Here is a 19,735-nt window from a genome sequence, read left to right on the forward strand (position 1 = left end):
AGTCCAACTTTTAGATGCCAAAACAAAGTGTTGAGTTCTTTCTGCAAGCCAAAGAATGCCCATGGTCACATAAGAATTGCTTGGCAGATGAGCATAGAGTCAACAAAATTCCCTGCTACTGTTCTTTGAAAAGAGCGACCCCCTAAAAACCGAGTGCAAAGTCCCTTAACTCAAGCATTATTACCCAAAACACCATTTGCCCAGAAGGAAAAGCCATCAATATTATCTGGAGGATAACTCATTTGACCTAATCCAAGAAAGCAGTATAACACAAAGCAGTCTCCTCAAGAAGAAATTCAATTAATTCTGCTGGATTTTTTTTATTTTAGAGATGAGTTAGCATTTGGCCTCAAATGATTCTAAAGAACACATGGTCTTCATGTGAACTCAAAGCAGACAATTAACTTCATCATGAAAGGAGTATTAAAAAAAAGAATAATAAATCATAAATCTTCCTCCATGTTTTTGCTTAAAAAATAAAGAAAAAAACACATCAATAAACATCCTCCTGAACTGTAACTCACTTCCCCTACTTCACCTTCTAAAGAATACTTCAGAAAGAATCATCCCATTAGGACAGAGCTTTCAAACTGCAAGCAATTAAATAGCTAAAACTAATAGCTTTTCCCCTAGGGAACATTAGGAGGGACAAATTATTTTGTTATAAGTAAACTGAGTTATAAACCATGAAATATCTGTCAAAGCAAAATTTGTAACGCTACAGATTTAGTTAAACTACAAAATGAGCCATATTTCCTGTAGAAGGAAAAAATTAGGCCTCCAATAGCAAAGATCCTTTCTGTGGATACAGAAAACGTGCCTCATTTCCCATCTTCGTATCCTACTCAGAAGATAAACTTGGGATAAAAAGTGGTGTATCAGTACTTTTATTCTTGCTCATCTTCCTTCCGTTCATAAAAACAACAATTTTCTCAAAGTTATATTGATCTTCAAACACAATCCAGACTTTGCAGCTCCCTCAAAATACAAAATTTTCATTGGATTTCCCATTCCTTTTACTGAGAACTGTCACCACCTTTCAGGTGCAGACTGTACTGAAAAAGGAGATGTCTTTCTTCCTTCAAGTAAGTTTTAAATTAATAGATGTCATACCTTTCAGATGGTTCTGCTCGCTGTTCTGCAGGCAAAGTCTTCTCTCTCATCCCCTGCAAGTTAAGTTTAGTTCAAGACTTAGCTGAATATGTACAGAATACACAAAGTACCAACAACCACTTCATGTGGTTTTTTGTGGTTTTTATTTTATTTATTTATTTTTAATTTTATAGCACTGAATACACCTCACCTACTTAACGTTGTTCCCTAATTCAGCATTGTGGGTACAGTTCAGTTAAATTTTGGGGCTAAAGTAAGCACACTGCTTCACTCAGCATTGAGGACAAACTGATAGAACACTAAATCAAATTTGTCAAATCCTCTAACAAAGAAAGTAATTATTTTAAACAAAATGACAAAAATTGTGTGTGTGGGGGGGAGAGTTTTCATCAAAACTTGTGTTTGCCAACCCCGTAAAAGGGACATACTTTTCTGTTTTCTGTCATTTATGAACAAACAAGGAAAAAAAAAACCTCTACCCCCCTAAAAACTAAGCAGTTGCTGCTACATTCATTTTAGAACTTTACCAAATGGAGATTGTGCTGGCTAAACAATACAGAGATTGAAAGAGTTAAAAGCAATAAGCAACCAGTATTACTGTCCACTTTGATTTCCAGCCTAAGAAGCCCATACACTTAACACGTGGTCATTTGTACACTCAGACTGATACTGGAAACACAGATGTTTTCGCAGAAAGAGATGCCCATTTAATTTTATGGAAAATTTATTAGACTCCATCTACTCCAAAGCAATCAAAACCGATAACTCAGCACATTGTCAGAACTCTCACTTGGAGCACATAGCTCACCTGGAATAGTTTACACAGAACACGAGCATGTTTCATCAGTGACAGCTTTGTGTACATGAGAATATAAAAGGAAAACATTTCTGTCTTTTAATATTCTTTCACTGAGAACAGGATGACTCAATAGCACATCATGACATCGTGAAAACAACCACAAGACACTGAGTGTTCCAAAAACAGAATTAAATCCATAAAAGCTCAATCTATTTCACAATGGTTCCCACTGCCTTAAAGCTCGCCTCAAACATACTATCAGTACTTTTTGCAAAGATAGGATAACAATTGGTTTGAGAAACATTCCAAGACTGGAAAAAAAAAACAGGCACATAAGGACTCAAAAATGTACTCACTTGGAACTTTGTGTCTACTCTCTGGCAAATTTTGCTGGACTGAGTAGTTGAAGTCGGTGATGGTTCAGAATACCGCGTATAACGCATCGGTTGACGGTTTACCGTTGGTGTCACAAGTCTCTTAACAGGTGGAGGCTGGAATGCATTCTGGGATTCCAGCTTTGAAAGGGAAACAGCAATCAATTTATCCTTACGTCCACCCAAATTAATTCCAATATTTATTGATGAAAACAAATTACAGAACTATAAACCTCCCCCCATCGGTCTTGGCACTCAGTGAATACGATTTGAAAATTCTGAAGACCGTTCAACTTGTAGAGGGAAATCACCAGAAAACCAGTAACGAAATCCATAAAGCTATATATAAGTAGCCAAAGTCTGACTGAATTCCATTTCAAAATTTGGCAGTTAGCTTCATAGACAAAATAATTCATGCTACCATAATTAAAATAACCCATGTTCCTAGAATATGCTCCTATCTTTTCCTCTGCCCACACTGTGATTTTTTTTTTTCAGTAGCTTAATTCATTAATTTAACATTCGAAGTGTTAAGCAACTAATTATACAGGCTTCTGGGCTTCACATCCCCTACATTTTCCCTCTTCAAAGTTACACAAACAATAGAACACACTCAAAAAAACCAACTTGTCAGTCTTACAATAATCTCATTCATTAAAATATGATCCAATGCTTTACATGTGCATTAGATGCACTTCACGTAGTGGGTTTGACTTCCCTTTTCAAAGCATTTTCACAGACCAGAGTTAATTTTTAACACAGACCACTGCGTGTTCTGCAAAACTGACTTAACTGAACTGTCAGACAGAAAACAAACCCTAAAGGCTACAAGATTTACCGATGGCTCCGCCTGCGGTCTTAAGGATCAGAAAATACAGTCTTAGGAAGCATGCTATTGTTCAAATCAATACCAACAGGAAATTTTTGTTTACGCTGCAGCTTTAATTTCACAGTATCTCCCAGCTCTTAGTAATAGAATTCACACTCTCTCTAAAGTATATAAAAATACATCTTTCTAAAAAATATTACATTCAGTTTGAAACCTTGAATAAGACGTTTTATGTAAGTTCACAAATCTACTTCGAGTGAACGACGGTTCATTGCTGGTTTTAAAGGTAAAAAAGAAAAATATTAATTCCCCCAGTTAGGCATTCAATACACCAAGAGCTATTCTGCCTGGTACAGCTCCTTGAAATAAGAAAAATACCACATCACTGCTACCCACTGCAGAAGTTTAGCCTGAGTGCACAAGTGTTCCGTCAACCGCATGTTCACTTTAGCAGGAAAACACACGATCGTCTCCTCAGCAAATAATTGCTTCTCATCACGGGCTACCCTTCTCCCGCCACCATTATGAATTCTAGTATTATGAATAGACAATCTATCTCCTTTCACCCACTGACAGCTGCGTGCAACATTCATTTAGTGGCTGACAATTTCAGGCTCTCTGTTGCAAATCTGGCAGATCTTTCTTAATGCCTTATCACAGGTGTATTGCTATAATATAACTGAGAATTCACACCAGATTTGGTTTTAGTTATTTGGATAATATTTATGATATACTTCACTTCTCCATGCCCTTGTAATTTGGCAGATGGTGAAAAGATGGTCCAGGAAATCTGAGATGTTTGTAAACTCTGAAGTGATTGTAAACTTAATTATACATCCATCCAATCAAGGAATTAGCACAGAAACTTCTTGAGACACTGTCCCTTTGCTCATTAGAACAGAAGATGAAAAGTTTGCACATCTTGTTATTTCCTTCAGTCACCTGATCTTCAAGTGGTCATCTAAGGGTTTTGTAATTTAATAAGCCCAAGGATACCCCTAACTAAAGTCATCAAAAAAAGATGACTAGTTTTCATTTTTTAAAGAAAATGAAAGGAAATCATGCTTTACCACAGCATTATCACCAGTTCTGTGCTACCTCCAAATAGGAATTTAGGAGCGTAAGATTTATAGCGTCGGAAAAGAAAAAGAAAAAAAAAAACCTCTACCCCCCTAAAAACTAAGCAGTTGCTGCTACATTCATTTTAGAACTTTACCAAATGGAGATTGTGCTGGCTAAACAATACAGAGATTGAAAGAGTTAAAAGCAATAAGCAACCAGTATTACTGTCCACTTTGATTTCCAGCCTAAGAAGCCCATACACTTAACAAGTGGTCATTTGTACACTCAGACTGATACTGGAAACACAGATGTTTTCACAGAAAGAGATGCCCATTTAATTTTATGGAAAATTTATCAGACTCCAACGATGGTTCATCGCTGGTTTTAAAGGTAAAAATGAAAAATATTAATTCCCCCAGTTAGGCATTTAATACACCAAGAGCTATTCTGCCTGGTACAGTTTTGCAATTTAATGATACCCCTAACTAAAGTCATCAAAAAAAGATGACTAGTTTTCATTTTTTAAACAAAATGAAAGGAAATCATGCTTTACCACAGCATTCTCACCAGTTCTGTGCTACCTCCAAATAGGAATTTAGGAGCGTAAGATTTATAGCGTCGGAAATTAACAATTTTCCTCCTCTTTACTTTGAATGGTGATAAAAAGCACAAAAACTAGTTTTCTGTGCCCGAATGAACACGGAAGTCTGTACAAAGTCTATATGACCACTCAAGCAGTATTTTTCTATTTGTGATCATTTCTTCAAGAGCAAACTTGCCTCAACAGGAATTTTAATATGCAGCTTCACCCCAAGTTGGGGGACAAGATAAAACGACTTGGTGTGTTCTAGAGTTGTTGCTCTCAACTTACAAAGATAACATAATTCTTAACCTGAGTAATCTTCACGGCCCATCATCTACTGTGGATACATGCCAATATTAACTTGATTTGATGTCTATGTTGTCACTGAGGTTTGAGAAAATTTTTCTAATAGTGATAAAGCATTGAAAAAGTTATCTACCTCAGCTTAAGACATTATTGGTTCTTACCTTTCTTCGTTTGGACTGGAAGTCAGTAATATCCAGTTTATCTATGTCCGGAGGCTGAGGAAAAAACAAAGCATAACTATTAGAGGGCAATTTTTTTCTCCTGAGAGAGAGGGTTCCCTGCAACAAAAATGTGGGGGTTCATGGTCAACTTACACAACACAGGAGCAAAACAGATGCCATTCTTTTAGCATCCTGTTGAAAAAACAGCGCAATAAATTAAACCGGCCACAACGTAAGGAAGAATAATTTTATCTTTATGCTTTGATGGCACATTTACTAAGTTTTATAAACACATGAAGCAAAAACAGATTAAAAGAAGTGCTATTTACCAACAAAGGGCTTGACAGCTTCTCCATTGCCTCCAAGATGCGCCGTGCTGAGGTACTTAAGGTAGCGTGGGACCACACAGTTTCTTGTCCAGCTTTCGCTCTCTTTTGTGCCTGAAAAATTAGCATTTTAAGTGTTACAATGGTCAATTCTGAGCTAAAGAGGCATGTATTTTACGTCCCAAGGCTACACTGATGATACAATCAATATATTCTGATGACAGAGAAAAATGCAGTCACTGGGAGTTTAAGCCATAAAGAAGAGAATACATTCGGAGTTTAATGAAGTTTACCTTGGGCCTCAGTGCATCTTGCACGTGCTTGTTGCACGAGCAATAAAAGAACTCCGTACTTGTAAAAGGTCAAGACGGATGATGCTAGGACTGCTAAGGCCTCCGAAGCAGTAATCAGGGAAACAGAACTCAAGAAAAGGCTTGTGGTACAGAAAGCATTTTCAGTAACAACACAGACCTCAGAGTTTCACGATGGTCTTGCTTCTATAGAAATGAGATTTTGAGCTGTGACTTAAGCTGTCACTTAGGTGACTGTTTAGGAAAGCTTCCTTTTAAGCTTTGAAGTATGTAAGCTGACAAATTGTTTAAGTTCAGAACTGGGTTTACAGTCTCTTGTTCTCTGACTGTATGCAACTTCTCATGTTTCAGACTGAAAGCAGAATTGCAGCGGTACCAGTCATACAACTATAATGATTATTACCAAGATTACCAGAACTACCACTCGCAGAGGAGTTACGATGCTTACGCTGACTACAACTACAGCTCCTATGCTCCCTATGACAGCATGCAAGCTGTTGGAGACTGCTCTTTAGGAGATTCTTTAATGGCTCCAGCTGTTTTTGAGGTAAAGATAGTGCACGCTTGCTGTAAAGAAAATATTTCACAGATAATACGTTGTACAGATTTGTGTGAATCAGCAAAAAGAATCCGAAGTTGAAAACATGCTTTCTGCTTAGTGTGAAGTTAAAAGAGCAGATTCCATTCAGAGGTGTTTGTATTTAAGTGCTTAAATAGTAAATCCATAGAATTAGTGATTTATACACCATTATTTGTTCACGCATACCAAAGAATGGTTTTGACAGCATAATTGCGTACGCTTCTTCTGTTCCTGTTCTTCTGATTTGCTTTGCTTAAAGCAAATTAAACAGTTGTTGTAAGTGGTCTTATGTAAGTGGTCAATTTATTAGTTGTGACCTCCGGAGGTCCCTTCCAACCTGTACTGCAATATTGGCTTTCTTCTAAAAATAAATAGATAAAATGCCATCTATCCTTGTAGTTGTAGGAAGAAGGAATGGGTTGAGACTGCAGCACTTTGAATCTGTGATGCTTTCTGAAATGAGTTATGATTAAACTTAGCCTTTTCTGTCTTTCAGGAATCTTCAGTTATGACTGCAATCGGTGATGACCTAATTACTGACGGTAATAAGGGTTCTATCATTGTCACTTGAGTTTAGCCATCCTTGTGCCTTTTAACAATACAAGCCAACCTCTACTGGATGAAGAACATCTTGAAAGTTCAGCTGAGGTCAAACCTCTGTGGGGTTGATCTGCAATCAGCTGGGGTTTTAAAGCTGATACAGCATACACTGACCGCATCAAGTAAAACGGGACACTGTCAATGCTTCGCAGCAGGTTTCTTGTACCTGTGCCTTCATTCCCATTTGAAAATGGTCTAAGACAGAATTTTGTTCTTTGTATTGGTTCCGCTAAACAGATTTTATATTAGAAACTCAGTAATATGCAAAAGCTTTGTTCTCCACCCTGAGGTAAAAGCTTATGTTGCAGATTCCAAAAGGAGGATTCAGCTTGCACTTACAAATACGGTACAAAACATATTTGTGTCCTGGAAGGTTTGCAAAGTTCCTCACGTGGAGGCATTTTGTGTTAGTGTTTAGAAACTATCCTATGTAACGTGTATTGCCGTAGAAGTGAATTAAATGACTCTTGGGAGGGTTTCATGGCTGATTATCCGTAAACGTTATCTTTACTATCTTAAACATTGTCTTTGTCTTTATCTTGAAAGACAGTTCTAGTCCCAGCCTTCTAATATACAAATTCCCAAAAGTTGGAGCTGTGAGGCTCAAAATTTTAGAGGACTAAATACCTCACTAAAATTAGTAGATCTAATAGCTTATTACACTTAGCTTAAAATACATTTTATTAGCCATTTCACGTGAAGTTTTTTTGTGCGCATGCCTCAGATTTGATACTTGGACTTACCAGGCTTTTATTTTCAGATCCACAGCTCTACTTGGATGTTGATGAAATGAACAGACAATTCACGGAGACAAGCGAAGAACTCTACGATTCACTCATGAATTGTCACTGGCAACCTCTGGATACGGTCACTTCTGAAATCCCCTCTGCTATTTAAGTGTCTTCTAGAGCATGACCGTTAGGACCAAAGTGCTAAAACTACATTTCTTCTACATTATTCTAGCTCATAAGTTTTAAAGCACAATGATAGGTTGGGTTTTTTTTGCTATGCTTTTGACAGTTTCTGTAATCTTTTTGTTCATCACTCCCTTCTTGGAGCATCATGAAGTCATGTAAATATTCGAGAAATGTAAAGAGGTAAATGGGGTCTAAAGATAGACTTGCCTGTGTAAATAAAAGATTTGTTTCTGCAAACCTGCCAGCAAGGGATTTTACTTGTACCTGTGTGCAGCACGTTCTCTTCCGGCTTATGGAATTTAACAAGGTAGTAAGGGTATTTCATCTGTCTTTATTTTTATATGGGCATTAGGACACAAGCAAAATCTAGCTTCCCCTTGTTTTCCTGGTTCCTTAGGTAAGCGACAAGCCAAGCCTTTCATGTGCTTGCTTAGACTGGAAGTATGTATGGGAGACACTCACAGGCCTTGCTATGGAAACACCTGTGCCCACTTTTTCCTGCAGGCTGCTGGCTCTAACTGTACTACTGATACATGCTAGGTCAGCTAAAATCGGCTTATAAATAGGGTATGTTAAGCATATGGAAGTGTAGACTTCAACTGCCATAGCTACAAACATCCCGTGGAATGAGGATGATGTCTGCTGGCACTCTCTGCATCAGCATTCAGTTTTCCCTTGCCCTTCTTACTGTTAGACTTCTCAGCTGACGCTTTACAGCGAAGAAATTGCTACAACATAATCCGTGTTCTTAAACCTAAAAAAAAAAAATCTTGGAGAAAACAACTTGCTGGTTTTCCCTCCTTGCTGGCAAGGAGAAAAATAGTCCACCAGGAACAACAAAAAAATCCTAGTAACAGCTCCTTAAGTTATACCCTCTGCTACCCTCTCTGATTGCTCTGGTCTTCCTTCATTCGTGGTAATGAAGTTTTTAAAGCTCTGGTAGAAGGATGACAGCACTCAAGTCAAAGGAGATGAGAGCAATGAGGAAAGCTTTGCTTTAAGCTAGAGCAGTCTTGCGAGTTGCTGCCTTTATGCTGTTCTTATCTTGAAGGGTACAGAGTCTTTTCCAGTCATAGGGACTCCATAACCCTATGAGTATGGAGAAATAGTTGCTAATTAACAGTGTGTATAATAAGTAAGTGAGGCTGGAAACAAAAGAATATTCCTCCAAGAAAAAAAAGGAAGCAGAAATTACTGTACTTAATAGCTGGGGAAGCTGTTAAAGCTAGTTGACACAGTTCTGGTACTGCCGTGTGTGTTTTGGGGGCAACATAAACCATAATTGCTGTGATGGCAGGTAAGAATCCAATTCTTTTTTATGGCTTAGTGTAGTCAGTGAAAGCAGTGGTCCTAAGCTGCATGCTGTTCTTAAATGTAATGCAAATTCTCTTTTGTGACTCCTCAGTACTTCCAGGTTACTTGTAGCTGATCACCAGCAACTGCTTCTGTTAGCTATTAGCTGTTGGGTTTTTGCTAGGAATACTTTCAGTCCTGAATTGAAATGATGACATCCTGAAACAGAAGAGGCTCTTGGAGTATTGTAGGAAGCACATTCTTCCTGGTTCTAGTGCAGGTGTAGACGTAGGAGGAGACAGAAGGCAAAGAACCTCACATAGGTGGAGGGGGTGAGGTGGCATCACAGTTAGAGCTGTTGCAGTTAACTCTTCCCAAAGCATGAAAGCAACGTGGCTGGGAACAGGGATTTGTTGGGTTGCTTCTTTGTGTGAGCCAGGGAGTCTTTTGAGGGGCAGATTAATAAGAATATGACACAAGGTAGAGGTGGAATAGATGAAGCAAAGAATCTGGGTGGGAAAAGGGTTGCTTGTACGTGTCTATGGAATTGTTTCAGGGGACTGAGCTGGGGCAAATTCAAGATAATAGATGCAGCCTCCTTGAATTTGGATGGCAGTGCTGAAGCTTCAAAACCTTACAAGCTTTGATGCCACTTCAATTGCAGTGCATAGCTGTGGTACTTGAGCTCAGAAGTGCAAACTGCACAGGATTTTTTTATCTATTTTCTTCAACGTGAGCAGCAAAACATCTTCCAGGAATGTGCCTGGGTGCTACGCTGCTTTGACACGGCTTGCTTTGCATCACCAAACACAGTAGTTAGGTTGCATCGAGTACTTTGTGGAAACATTCATTGTGTTGTCACACAGAAATGGGATGCTACAGATGTGTGTTGGCCCGGCAGTATCAGTGCTGTTTTTTGGCCTTTGAGAGGTTGGTCCATAACATGTGACCTGTGTAATGAGGGGCCCACATAGATTGGTGACTTCATTAAGTCTGATACTGTGGTGGTGTGTGACCCAAGGCCCTGAACGTCAGAAAATCAGGCTGTGGCCACCTATTTTATGCAGACTTTGCCTATTAACAAGGTCTCTACACTGTACGTTAGAGACGTGCGCCTCCTTTTCTGGACTAGATAGCGAAAATACCAGTTTTGTAGTTCAGTGAATGAGATTGGTTGGGCTGTTTGTTCTCCAGAGCTGAAAAATGTTGGGAGTGTATTCTCTTGGAGTCCACAGAAATGAAAATGATGAGAGGAAGAGAACGTTGGTTGCAGCCCGCGTGCTGCTGTTATAAAGTAGTTCTCTGATGTCTTTTTCCCTCTGCTGAGACTTATCAGCCTATCGTCCTTTCCTGTTAGGAGCGCATACCTGGCTTGGGATGGTGTGCGCAGGGCAGATTCTTTACCGTAAGAGCGCAGTGAATGCCAGACTTCTTCCTGTACTGCCGTGTTAACCGTGAGTCACAAATTCAGGAAGCAGTGATTGCATCGGAATTGCTACAATGCTTTGCGGAGTCTTTTTACTGGGTAAACTTCACAGCTGCAGTTACAACTTCCAGCCTGTGTTAGCTGAACACATCGTACTGGTGCCCGCCATCAGTTTGACAAAGATGGGATTGCAGTAGGGACTTGCTTTTTTCCTTCTTTTTAATTAAACAAGTCTTTGAAGCAACTTTTCCAACACCGCCATACTTCACTTCTTCCAGTTATTTTCTGTTTTACTTAGCTGAAATGTTTTTTTTTCTTCCAAGCTTGAGGAAGTTTTCTACAAGAATGTCCCGTAATGATTTCATAAACTCTTTTCGTTGTACCTAGCTGCAACAGAGAGTGGGGGGAAGATTGATCAAATGGTGATGATCGCTGTCATTCTGCTGGACACGCAGATACTTGCCTTTCGTTTTGGCTCATTTTTAATACCAATTAACTTCAGTGCCTCGCGTTAATAGACACCGTTTGACTGCATCGGCAAATGTTTCTGAGTCGTGAGTGTCATTAAAGGCCTGTCACCCTATGGAAATCCTTCTAAATAAGAAAAATGGAATTCAAATAAATAAATAAAGCAGCGTTTGAACTTATGAGCAAACCTAGCGTAGCTGCCTTTGACGCTGATCTGGAGGAGAAAAATCACGTTATCACGCTACTATGGTTGCCTTAATAGGTTTGGTGTACATGAGGGAGGGAAGTATTATGTGATGTTTGCCTAGCTATTACATGGCCGATGCAGGAGGGGTTTTAGTCAGTTCCCTGAGCACGTATTGTTGCAGAAGTCGGTGATTTCACTGCCCAATGTCTGTTATTAAGGGCACGATTCATGTCCCGTTATCGTTTTTATTCTTTATTTATGTGTTTATTTTCTGGGGCGGCGATCTGTCACGATGCCCATCGTTCCCCTGCCGTGGGGTAGAATTTAGCGTGACGACTGCTTCCCGGACCAACGGGGCCACGAATCCGGCCTAAAACACTGCTTGTGCGTTGGTTGTCGGCGTGGGGGCTGTTGGTTGTCGGTGCGGGGGTATCGGTTGTCGGTGCGGGGCTTTTCTGACGAGCACTGTGGGCTCGGGGCGCCGTCCCACGCCCGGCGCGGTGCTGCGGCACACCAGCGGTCGGCGCCACGGCGCGGGGAGGCTCTGGAGGTGACTCCTAGCCCCGTGCTTACGGTGGCCGGGCCGGGGTTCATTATGGCGGCCGGGTCCTGAGGGCGGGAGCGGGAGGGCGGCGGGACCGGGACGGGACCGGGGCGGGGCGAGGAACGGGAGCGGCAGCGGGAGGGGGGGGCGCGCGTTCCCGTGAGGGGAGGGGGCGCGCGAGGGAGGGAGGGGGAGGGTGTGAGAAACACTCCGTAGCCAATAACTTGGGCTCAGGCGAGGAGCTCGGCGAAGCAGGAATTTATTCGCGATCGCAGTGGCGGGCGTCCCGTCCGTGCGAGGACTACCGCACACCAAATTTCCCTGGTGTATTGCCAAGCACTTCCCCGTGCAAGGGCTTACCATACACCACATTTCCCGAGACTCTTCCTTTCTCTCCCTTATCTCACGCTTCGTCCGTCTCCGGCCGCGCCCCTCGCGGAGCTGCGGAACCGCGGATCAGGACTCCACACTCGCTCCGTACAAAAGTACGTCTCAATCACACGGCACACAGAGTCTCACCCGACCCCCAAGGCAATACTTCCTATTTCTTACCTTGGTCTGTGCACAGAGTTACCGGATCAATTCTCAAAGCCGGAGTGCCTGCCTTCTTCCCTTCCCCACTCCTTCACGGATCCTGCCTCTTTCATCAGTCTCGGGCCCTCTGTCAGCTCTCCGCAGAACCGCCGCCGTCGATGCACAGGACCGCTGAAATCAGCGGGGCATGCCTTCCTGCTGCTGCGGCGGTGGGGCTCCCCAGTAGGCGACTGGCTCCCGGACGAGCCCCCAAATTGTGAGAAACACTCCGTAGCCAATAACTTGGGCTCAGGCGAGGAGCTCAGCGAAGCAGGAATTTATTCGCGATCGCAGTGGCGGGCGTCCCACGAGCAGGAGCGCCCCTGCTGGTTCCAAAACCCAGTTTATATACTTTTTGATGACGGGACCCTCCCCTGTTTCCCCACTGAGGGGGTGATCCAGGCTCACAATCTGTCTGATGCTTCCCAGACAATGCATGGCCTTCAGTTGCCGGCCTGTTAAATTTCGAATTTCTTTCGACTTTTTTACTGGTTGAAGCGGTAATGGTTCTTCACTTACCTGACTTGACTCAACACCGTGATTTTCCCCGAATTGTTCTACGGAGTCTGGTTGTCTGCATTTTACAAGGTCGCCTGCTAAGCGTTCTTATCGCTGCAAGCACACCTCGATACCCCATTCCTTACCTTTAAACAACGTAACTCTGCAAAAACAACATTTTTATTCCCACGAGGGGCAGGGCAGGCCCCGCGGCGCGTGGCGGCGGGGGGCGGGGGGGCCCCGTGACGGCACCGAACGCGGGGGGGGGGCGGTATGGCCTCGGGCGGCGCGACCGGTAGCGGCGCGACCGGCAGCGGCATGGCCGGCGGTGGCAGGGCCGGTGGCGGCGGGGCGCCGGGCGGCAGCCCAGGAGCCCGATCAGGAGGAGGAGGAGCAGGAGGAGGAGCAGGAGGAGGAGGAGGAGGAGGAGGAGGAGGAGCGGCCGGCGGCAAGGTGAAGAGGCGGCGCCACCGTTTGGGCGCCGCGAAGCCCCCCTGTGCCAGGAGCAAGCGGGTGAGGAGCGGCCCCCCCACAGCGGGCCCTTCCCCCTCAGCCCACCAGTTACCCCCTTACTTACCCCCTTACCTTACCCGCCCCTTTATCCCCTTAGTTACCCCCTACCCACCTCCTTACCCCCTTAGTTACCCCCTCGACCGCTTAGTTACCCCCTTAGTTACCCCCTCAACGGCTTAGTTACCCCCTTAGTTACCCCCTCAGCCCCTTCCTAACCCCCTCAGTTACCCCCTCAGCCCCTTACTTACCCCCTTACCCCTCTACCCAGCCCATTACCCCCCTCCTCCCCCTCCCCTTCACCCCCAGCCCGCTGCCCTCAGGACCCCCAGTGCCACCCCCAGGGCTTTCCCCGCTCCCTGCACCCCTCCTCAGCCCATCATCAATTCTCTGAACGTTACCTGCCAGGCTTTGCTTCTCGTTTGTGCTGTAGGGTACAGCAGGTTGACGGTGAAAGCGGTCCGTCAATTCGGGGTGTGAAAATCCCCGTGCTGGAGGGGGGACGCGCCGAGATCCCTCCCAGCAGCTCTTTGCTAAGAAATGTCAGGACGCCCAGAGAGATGCTCTGGAGATGCCCTCTGCACATGTTTGTTCAGCCAAAACCTCTCCGCTATTAAATGAGCAACGTAGCTGAGGGGATTGATTATCATATGCAAAACCAAGGGAGCGCTACGCATGGATAGCTGCTCATTTAGGTTTTTATCACTTGCAGAAATGCCAAGTCCCTTATACCACATATTGACAATCAATCTTGTCCATCTAAAGCTGGCCTGGAAGGGCAATGCAAACATTCCCCACGCTTACAGAGCAACCGTTGAAACCTCTGGCTTGAACAGTGCATTAATGTTGAAAGTGCCATAGCTTGCGTGTGCCGACACTGTGTAGCTAACTGATAAACCTTACACGTGGATTGAAAATAATCAGTGGAGATGGTTTTCTAACTTTTCCATTGTCTGTTATCTCTGCGTGTTTTCCAGTAGGTTTATTTAAAGAGTGTGCCAGAGCAAACACGTGCGTGGGGATATCTGGGGGATTCTGCACAGAGAATGGCTGCTGCACATCCAGCGCAGATCAAATTAACAGTAACTTATCGGGGAAGAGTTTTAATGATTTGATAAATAGACAAACTGATAGGTGTTACATGTGTGCATTTATTATAGCAGTTAGCTTTGTAACCAGACGAATCGTGCAAATGTTCATAACGTAAAAGGACGAGCTTTGAGCAGATAGCTTGCTTAGAGCATTTGTCAATTAATTTCAGTTTATTTTCAATATCATGTCCACTCTGCAGAAGGTTCTGTGGCTTAATGTTAATTGTCTCTCAGTGATGCAGTTGGGGAGGCACGAAAGCGACCGATGCGATTTTGTGAGGTTATACCTCTGGTTCTGATCCCTACCCCGCTGTTTTTCTCATCCTTCCCCCTACAACTTTAGTCGATAAGTCGATTCTTAGAAATACTTAAATAGATGTGTTTTGTGTGCTTGTGATCCTAATTACAGCCCACCAAACCCTCTGTCTCTTACCATTAAGCTCTGAAGGTGCCTGGGCACTGTAGGCAGTATAGTTAGCAGCTTCAAAGTTCCTGGGAACTAGTCCTGGATCTAATTTACCTTTTTTTTTTCCCCCTGCCTGCAGGAGGGATGATTAGCAGGATGCCTAGCTCATGATTGTCAGCTTTCTGGATATTAATTTTTATTATTAATTTTTATTATTAATTATATTCATTTATATTAATTTATCTTTTATTTAACCGTAGTTCCTGGGGCTTTCGGTCAGGTGGGAATTCTCCGATCGTACCCGATGTATGCCGCAGAGTCAGTCTTCTACAAAATACAGCAACAGCTTTAGAAGGCTCTTGCAAGAGGAGGTGCTGGTGCTATAGCTATAGCTGTGTTTCTTGCAGGACATCTTCTGGGTTAGCCTGACTGTTGAGAGCAGAACTGTTTTTTGTGCGTATAGTCACTGCAATTCAGCATTACTAAAATTGAAAATATTTAGATTCACTAATTTTAATGGGTAGTATGGTCCTGACTGTCGCAGTAGATAATTGCTGAACTTCTGGTTTAGTTGGTTTTCACGGGAGGGTGCGAAGAGGAAGAGTCCTGGAACAAGTCTGTAGGTCAGGAGCTGTTCAGGCGTAGAGTTTCCTGATAGCCTTGCAGATTGACGACCTGCTGGTGAATTTTGGCAGAGGTTTCAAAACTTTGAACCTTGCCAAGGTCACTTGGAAGTGCAGAAAGTGATAGGTAGTTGTAAATCAATCTTAGGTGAATTTAGGTTTACCAGAAGTGTAGCGATCCTATGCCAGGGATCAACCTCGTCGTCGTCTTCTGAATATTTGCTGTATAATATCTGTCTTCAAGGTCCGTGGAAGGTGGTATCCCAGCATATGCTGTTGACTGCGTTTCTGTAATTAAACAAGTGTTTTTTCTTTCAAGCAGGGATTAATTAGCAGAATGACAGAAACTGTGAAAAATATTGTACCGGCCTGGCTGCAGAAGTATTTCAATAAGCGTGAGGAGGAGTGTGTAGACAGAAATGAATCTGCAAACCAGGAGGAGACTCCGGTAAACTATCACCACGATTATTCAGATGAAGATACCATAATCGATGAGAGATTCACGCCTGAACCAGCAGGAATTAGTAGACGAGGTATGTGAAAAATCATTTGGAATTCTGGCCATCTGTATTTATTCACAGATTTCTAGTTTTGAATCTGAATTTCAAAAGGAAATTGGAATGAGGGTTTTGACAGAATGAAAAAAACCCAAAAAAAGTCGAAACAACTGTTTGTGAAACCGTCTTAGCTTTAAACTGTATACACAGTTACGAAGCATACATCTTATGCTCTTGGAAGGCATCAGTTAACTTTAGGTACTCTATTAGCCAGGTGCTAAATGCTGAAAATAAGTCATTTGCAAGTGTGCTGGGTTGCATTTTCCATCTTTTAAAAGATATGGAATGAAAATCTGTCTAATTGCCTAAGGCAATTAAAAAAATTAATTTGTTTTGCAGTCTTCGAAACAAAAGACTAGATGCTAGAATGGCAGAGGAAAATTCCGTCTCGTGTCCCGACTTTGTTTGTTTTGTTTTGTTTTTTTTTTGTTTTGGGCTTTGATCAATTTAGTAAAGTTCCTCGTTAACTTGATGGTGAACTGGGGAACTTGTGCACGGATGTGGTTTATGAGATTATTATCCTTAAAATATTCAATAACTTTAAGGTCTACGCGGGGGGAGGGGGTGTCTTTGAAAAGGTATTTGGACCGTTGGCAACGAGGTTTGCAACTCCTTTACCTCATGAAAGATTAATTTGTCTTATATCCAGTGCCTCTCACTGTTCCTGTAGTCCTGTTGTATAAATTTGCATCTATTCTTATTTGAGTTTCTCTTAAATTAGCTGTTTTGGGGAAGTCAGCTTTTAATAAGTGAAGAAGTTTTGTCTGAGCGTGCGTAGGTAACCATAGATAATGTGGAAAGTCAGTTGCTTCTGTTGTTGGCAGAATCAAAAAATAAGGAGGAAATATCTTTGCCTCCAATCTCATCTAATTGTAAACAAGGAGATTGATGGCTTTCTGTGTAGCTGTAGCTTGGGAATGAGTTTGGAGAAAAGAATAGAGAAGGTCTTCGTGACTGAGGAACACATGTTGGCTTTCCTATGTAACTGCGTGAAAGGAGCTTTCAGTAAGAACAGCTGCACTGCAAGCTTGCTAACTCCAGGAGATCAGGAGCAGGTGGACACCCTGGAACCTTTTGCAGCTTATGTTGCTGTCCGTGGGTGTCGAATACTATGCTTAAGAATAAGATTTTTTTTAGCAAGATAGACTTCAAGGCCACCTATTCCAGGCCACTGGCATTGTTTGCAGACCCTTTGCTTCAAGAGGGAAAAATGCTCATCTGGTTACTTGGGTCAACATCCTTGTCCCTTGGGTCAAAATCCCAATAGTTAATGGGTAGGAGATGATGTTTTGCCTCTAACGTGAGCTGATATGGAAGAACTTGGGAAAAAAGTACTGCAAACGTTCATTTTCATGTTGTGTATTCAGATTAATATAACCTTTGTTCCAATATTATGGAAGCTGCAGTGTTATCTGTAATTTACCGTGTAATCTCAAATTTTGTAAAGCTTATTGCAAGCTGTACATGGGAGAAGGAGTATATATGTTTGATTTAGTGAACGGCCAAGTCAGCGTTAGAGCATTTGAGCACGGGGTCAGAATGTGGTGTTGTAAATCCTCATAGTTAACTACTTCTGGATGCAACATTAATACTGTGTATCGCAAGCAGTGTTGTTGTTGTAGCCAGACAGTTAGATGCAACCGTATCTGGGTGAGGAAGAAGTTAAATTTGGCTTCTCTCTTTTTGCGCTTAGAACTTGGCAATAGCATGGCTGTCGATAGGAAACAGGTTTTGGCTTCTGTGAGCTTGTCTATAGCAAAGCTAATTATCTCCCTGTTCTTGTCTAGAACCATCCACAAGTAGATCAGCACTGAACTTCCCAGTTGTGTTAACAAGGCCCTCTCTTCATCGGAGCCGTCTGAATTATACCATGCTGGATTCTCCTGTCCCACCTTGTCAGCCCTCGACATCTTCTATATTTGGCATTGGCAGTCCTAGGCTGTCCTTCATAAAAGAAATAGAAGATTCTACCTCTCAACAAGACGATGATAACATCTCAACAACCAGTGATTCCTCCTCTAGAGCATCTGATGAAGGTGATTTTTGTGTTCTCTGTTTAATTGACTTTTTTTTTAATGTGAAGTACCTTGCGTTCTTTAATATTCCACATCACCTTAGTAAATAAAATAGGTGAATGTCAACTTTGGATGCGAGAATTAAATTGAATTTTTAGTGTTTTAGAAGTATATAATCCTATCACCTTTTTAATAGAAGCGTGCTTTGGAATACGTTTATGATACCCTGATGTTAGAAAGAGTCAATGCTGAAATATACGCATTCAGCTAGGTTATATGTAAATTTTGAACTGGGACGGTAGGAAATCAGGCTGACTTGCCGTAACTTGACAACTAGGCTGATTGTCTAGAAGGAAGAGTGACTCAGAATATCTAACAGACAGCTGGTTAAATGTGAATAAGTGCAGGTGACAAATAGGAACACGAGATGTTTTCCTGTGTTTCAGCAAGAGAAGATAAAGAAACTACTCTGACATAAGCTATAGGCTGTTTTTTGACCTTTCTTGGTAGAAGGCTTCAGCTGTCAATACTTTCATGTCTTTTGCCAAATTCATTGAGGAAAGCACACCATTTTAAAATAAAAAATAAACATCGTGTCGATGTAGGTTGGTACGTAGGTCTTCTCGCTGAAAGGGCGAACAGCAGGTTTGCAGCTTTTTCTAGTCCCCCATATAGACAGGGACTGACGTGTGCTCAGCAGGTTTTGCAGAGAACTTTTGTACAGCTGAGAGTAGAGTTGCTGGGCTTTAGCAATATAACCTGAGTGCACTAGAACTTTCTGGTGTGTCTTCGTAAAACATACATGGGCAGAAGATCGTTAACTCTTAGAGCAGCCTTTGGGGAATCTTCAGGTTTAAAACCTGTGCGATTATGATCTGTGCTGGCCTCCAGCCTTTTACCAACACAGAAAAAAGCTTTGTCCGTACAAATGCACTGATGTTTATGCGGTCCTCTTTTATCTTAGCATGAAGGAAAAAAATACCTGCATTGGAAGCACAGTATTAACTTGGTAAGATTGGTGAAAACTACTTGCAGCTCTGTGAACAGTTTTCAAGTTTGTAGGTGATACTTGGTTTTCAGTCTGTACGTGAAGTTGATCTATTTAAAGAAGCTGAAGTCATGCTTATTTTTCTGTATTGAAGAACTTGAATTAGTGTGATCTTTATTGTTAAAGTTCTGTACGTACGAGAGGCATTTACATCTAGCATACGTCATTTTGGCAGATGTTGCAGTTTTAAAAAATACTTCATCGTCACTGCTCTGGCCCACACAAGATGAAAGAACTCATTCCCTCTCGCAGCATTCTGCAGCTAGCTCTAAGAAACCTGCATTCAGTTTATTTGTTTTTGGAGGACTGTGTCCTGTAAGTACTGCACAGTATTTCTTTTAATCAGTTTGAATGTGTACCTGTTTTTCTATCCACTTCTCATACTGTGTTTCCGTAGGTACGTGGAAGCACGTCTGTTTTTAAGCAAAACCAGCTTGGGTTTTCTCCATTATACCCCGGAAAGACGGCTTATGCCGGTGGTGCAGCTGTAAGATCAAGGCAGCCAAAGACGGAACCTTATCAGGTATGAGAAAAG

At 42.3% G+C, this 19,735-nt stretch overlaps 2 protein-coding genes across 2 annotated transcripts; one reads left to right on the forward strand and one right to left on the reverse strand.

Annotated features, from left to right (window-relative positions):
* Nucleotides 1-821: 821 nt before the first annotated feature.
* Nucleotides 822-5,813, reverse strand: LOC310891724 (nuclear pore complex protein Nup153-like; the record flags this gene model as incomplete). The annotated part of the gene is made up of 5 exons (XM_083853965.1): nt 5,557-5,813; nt 5,381-5,419; nt 5,228-5,281; nt 2,265-2,415; nt 822-841 (listed from the first exon to the last, which is right to left on the reverse strand). Exons 1-5 carry the CDS (start codon nt 5,680-5,682, stop codon nt 822-824), a joined length of 390 nt encoding a protein of 129 aa, XP_083710091.1. The 5' UTR covers nt 5,683-5,813.
* Nucleotides 5,814-6,138: 325 nt separating this feature from the next.
* On the forward strand, nt 6,139-7,941 carry LOC310891725 (uncharacterized protein; the record flags this gene model as incomplete). Its single annotated transcript, XM_083853966.1, has 3 exons — nt 6,139-6,411; nt 6,941-6,986; nt 7,805-7,941. Coding segments are annotated over 3 exons (456 nt in total), but the record flags the coding sequence as incomplete, so codon positions are not given.
* Nucleotides 7,942-19,735: the final 11,794 nt, after the last annotated feature.

Source organism: Anser anser (genome assembly GCF_964211835.1).
Source record: "Anser anser genome assembly, contig: HAP1_SCAFFOLD_71, whole genome shotgun sequence".
NCBI lineage: Eukaryota > Metazoa > Chordata > Aves > Anseriformes > Anatidae > Anser > Anser anser.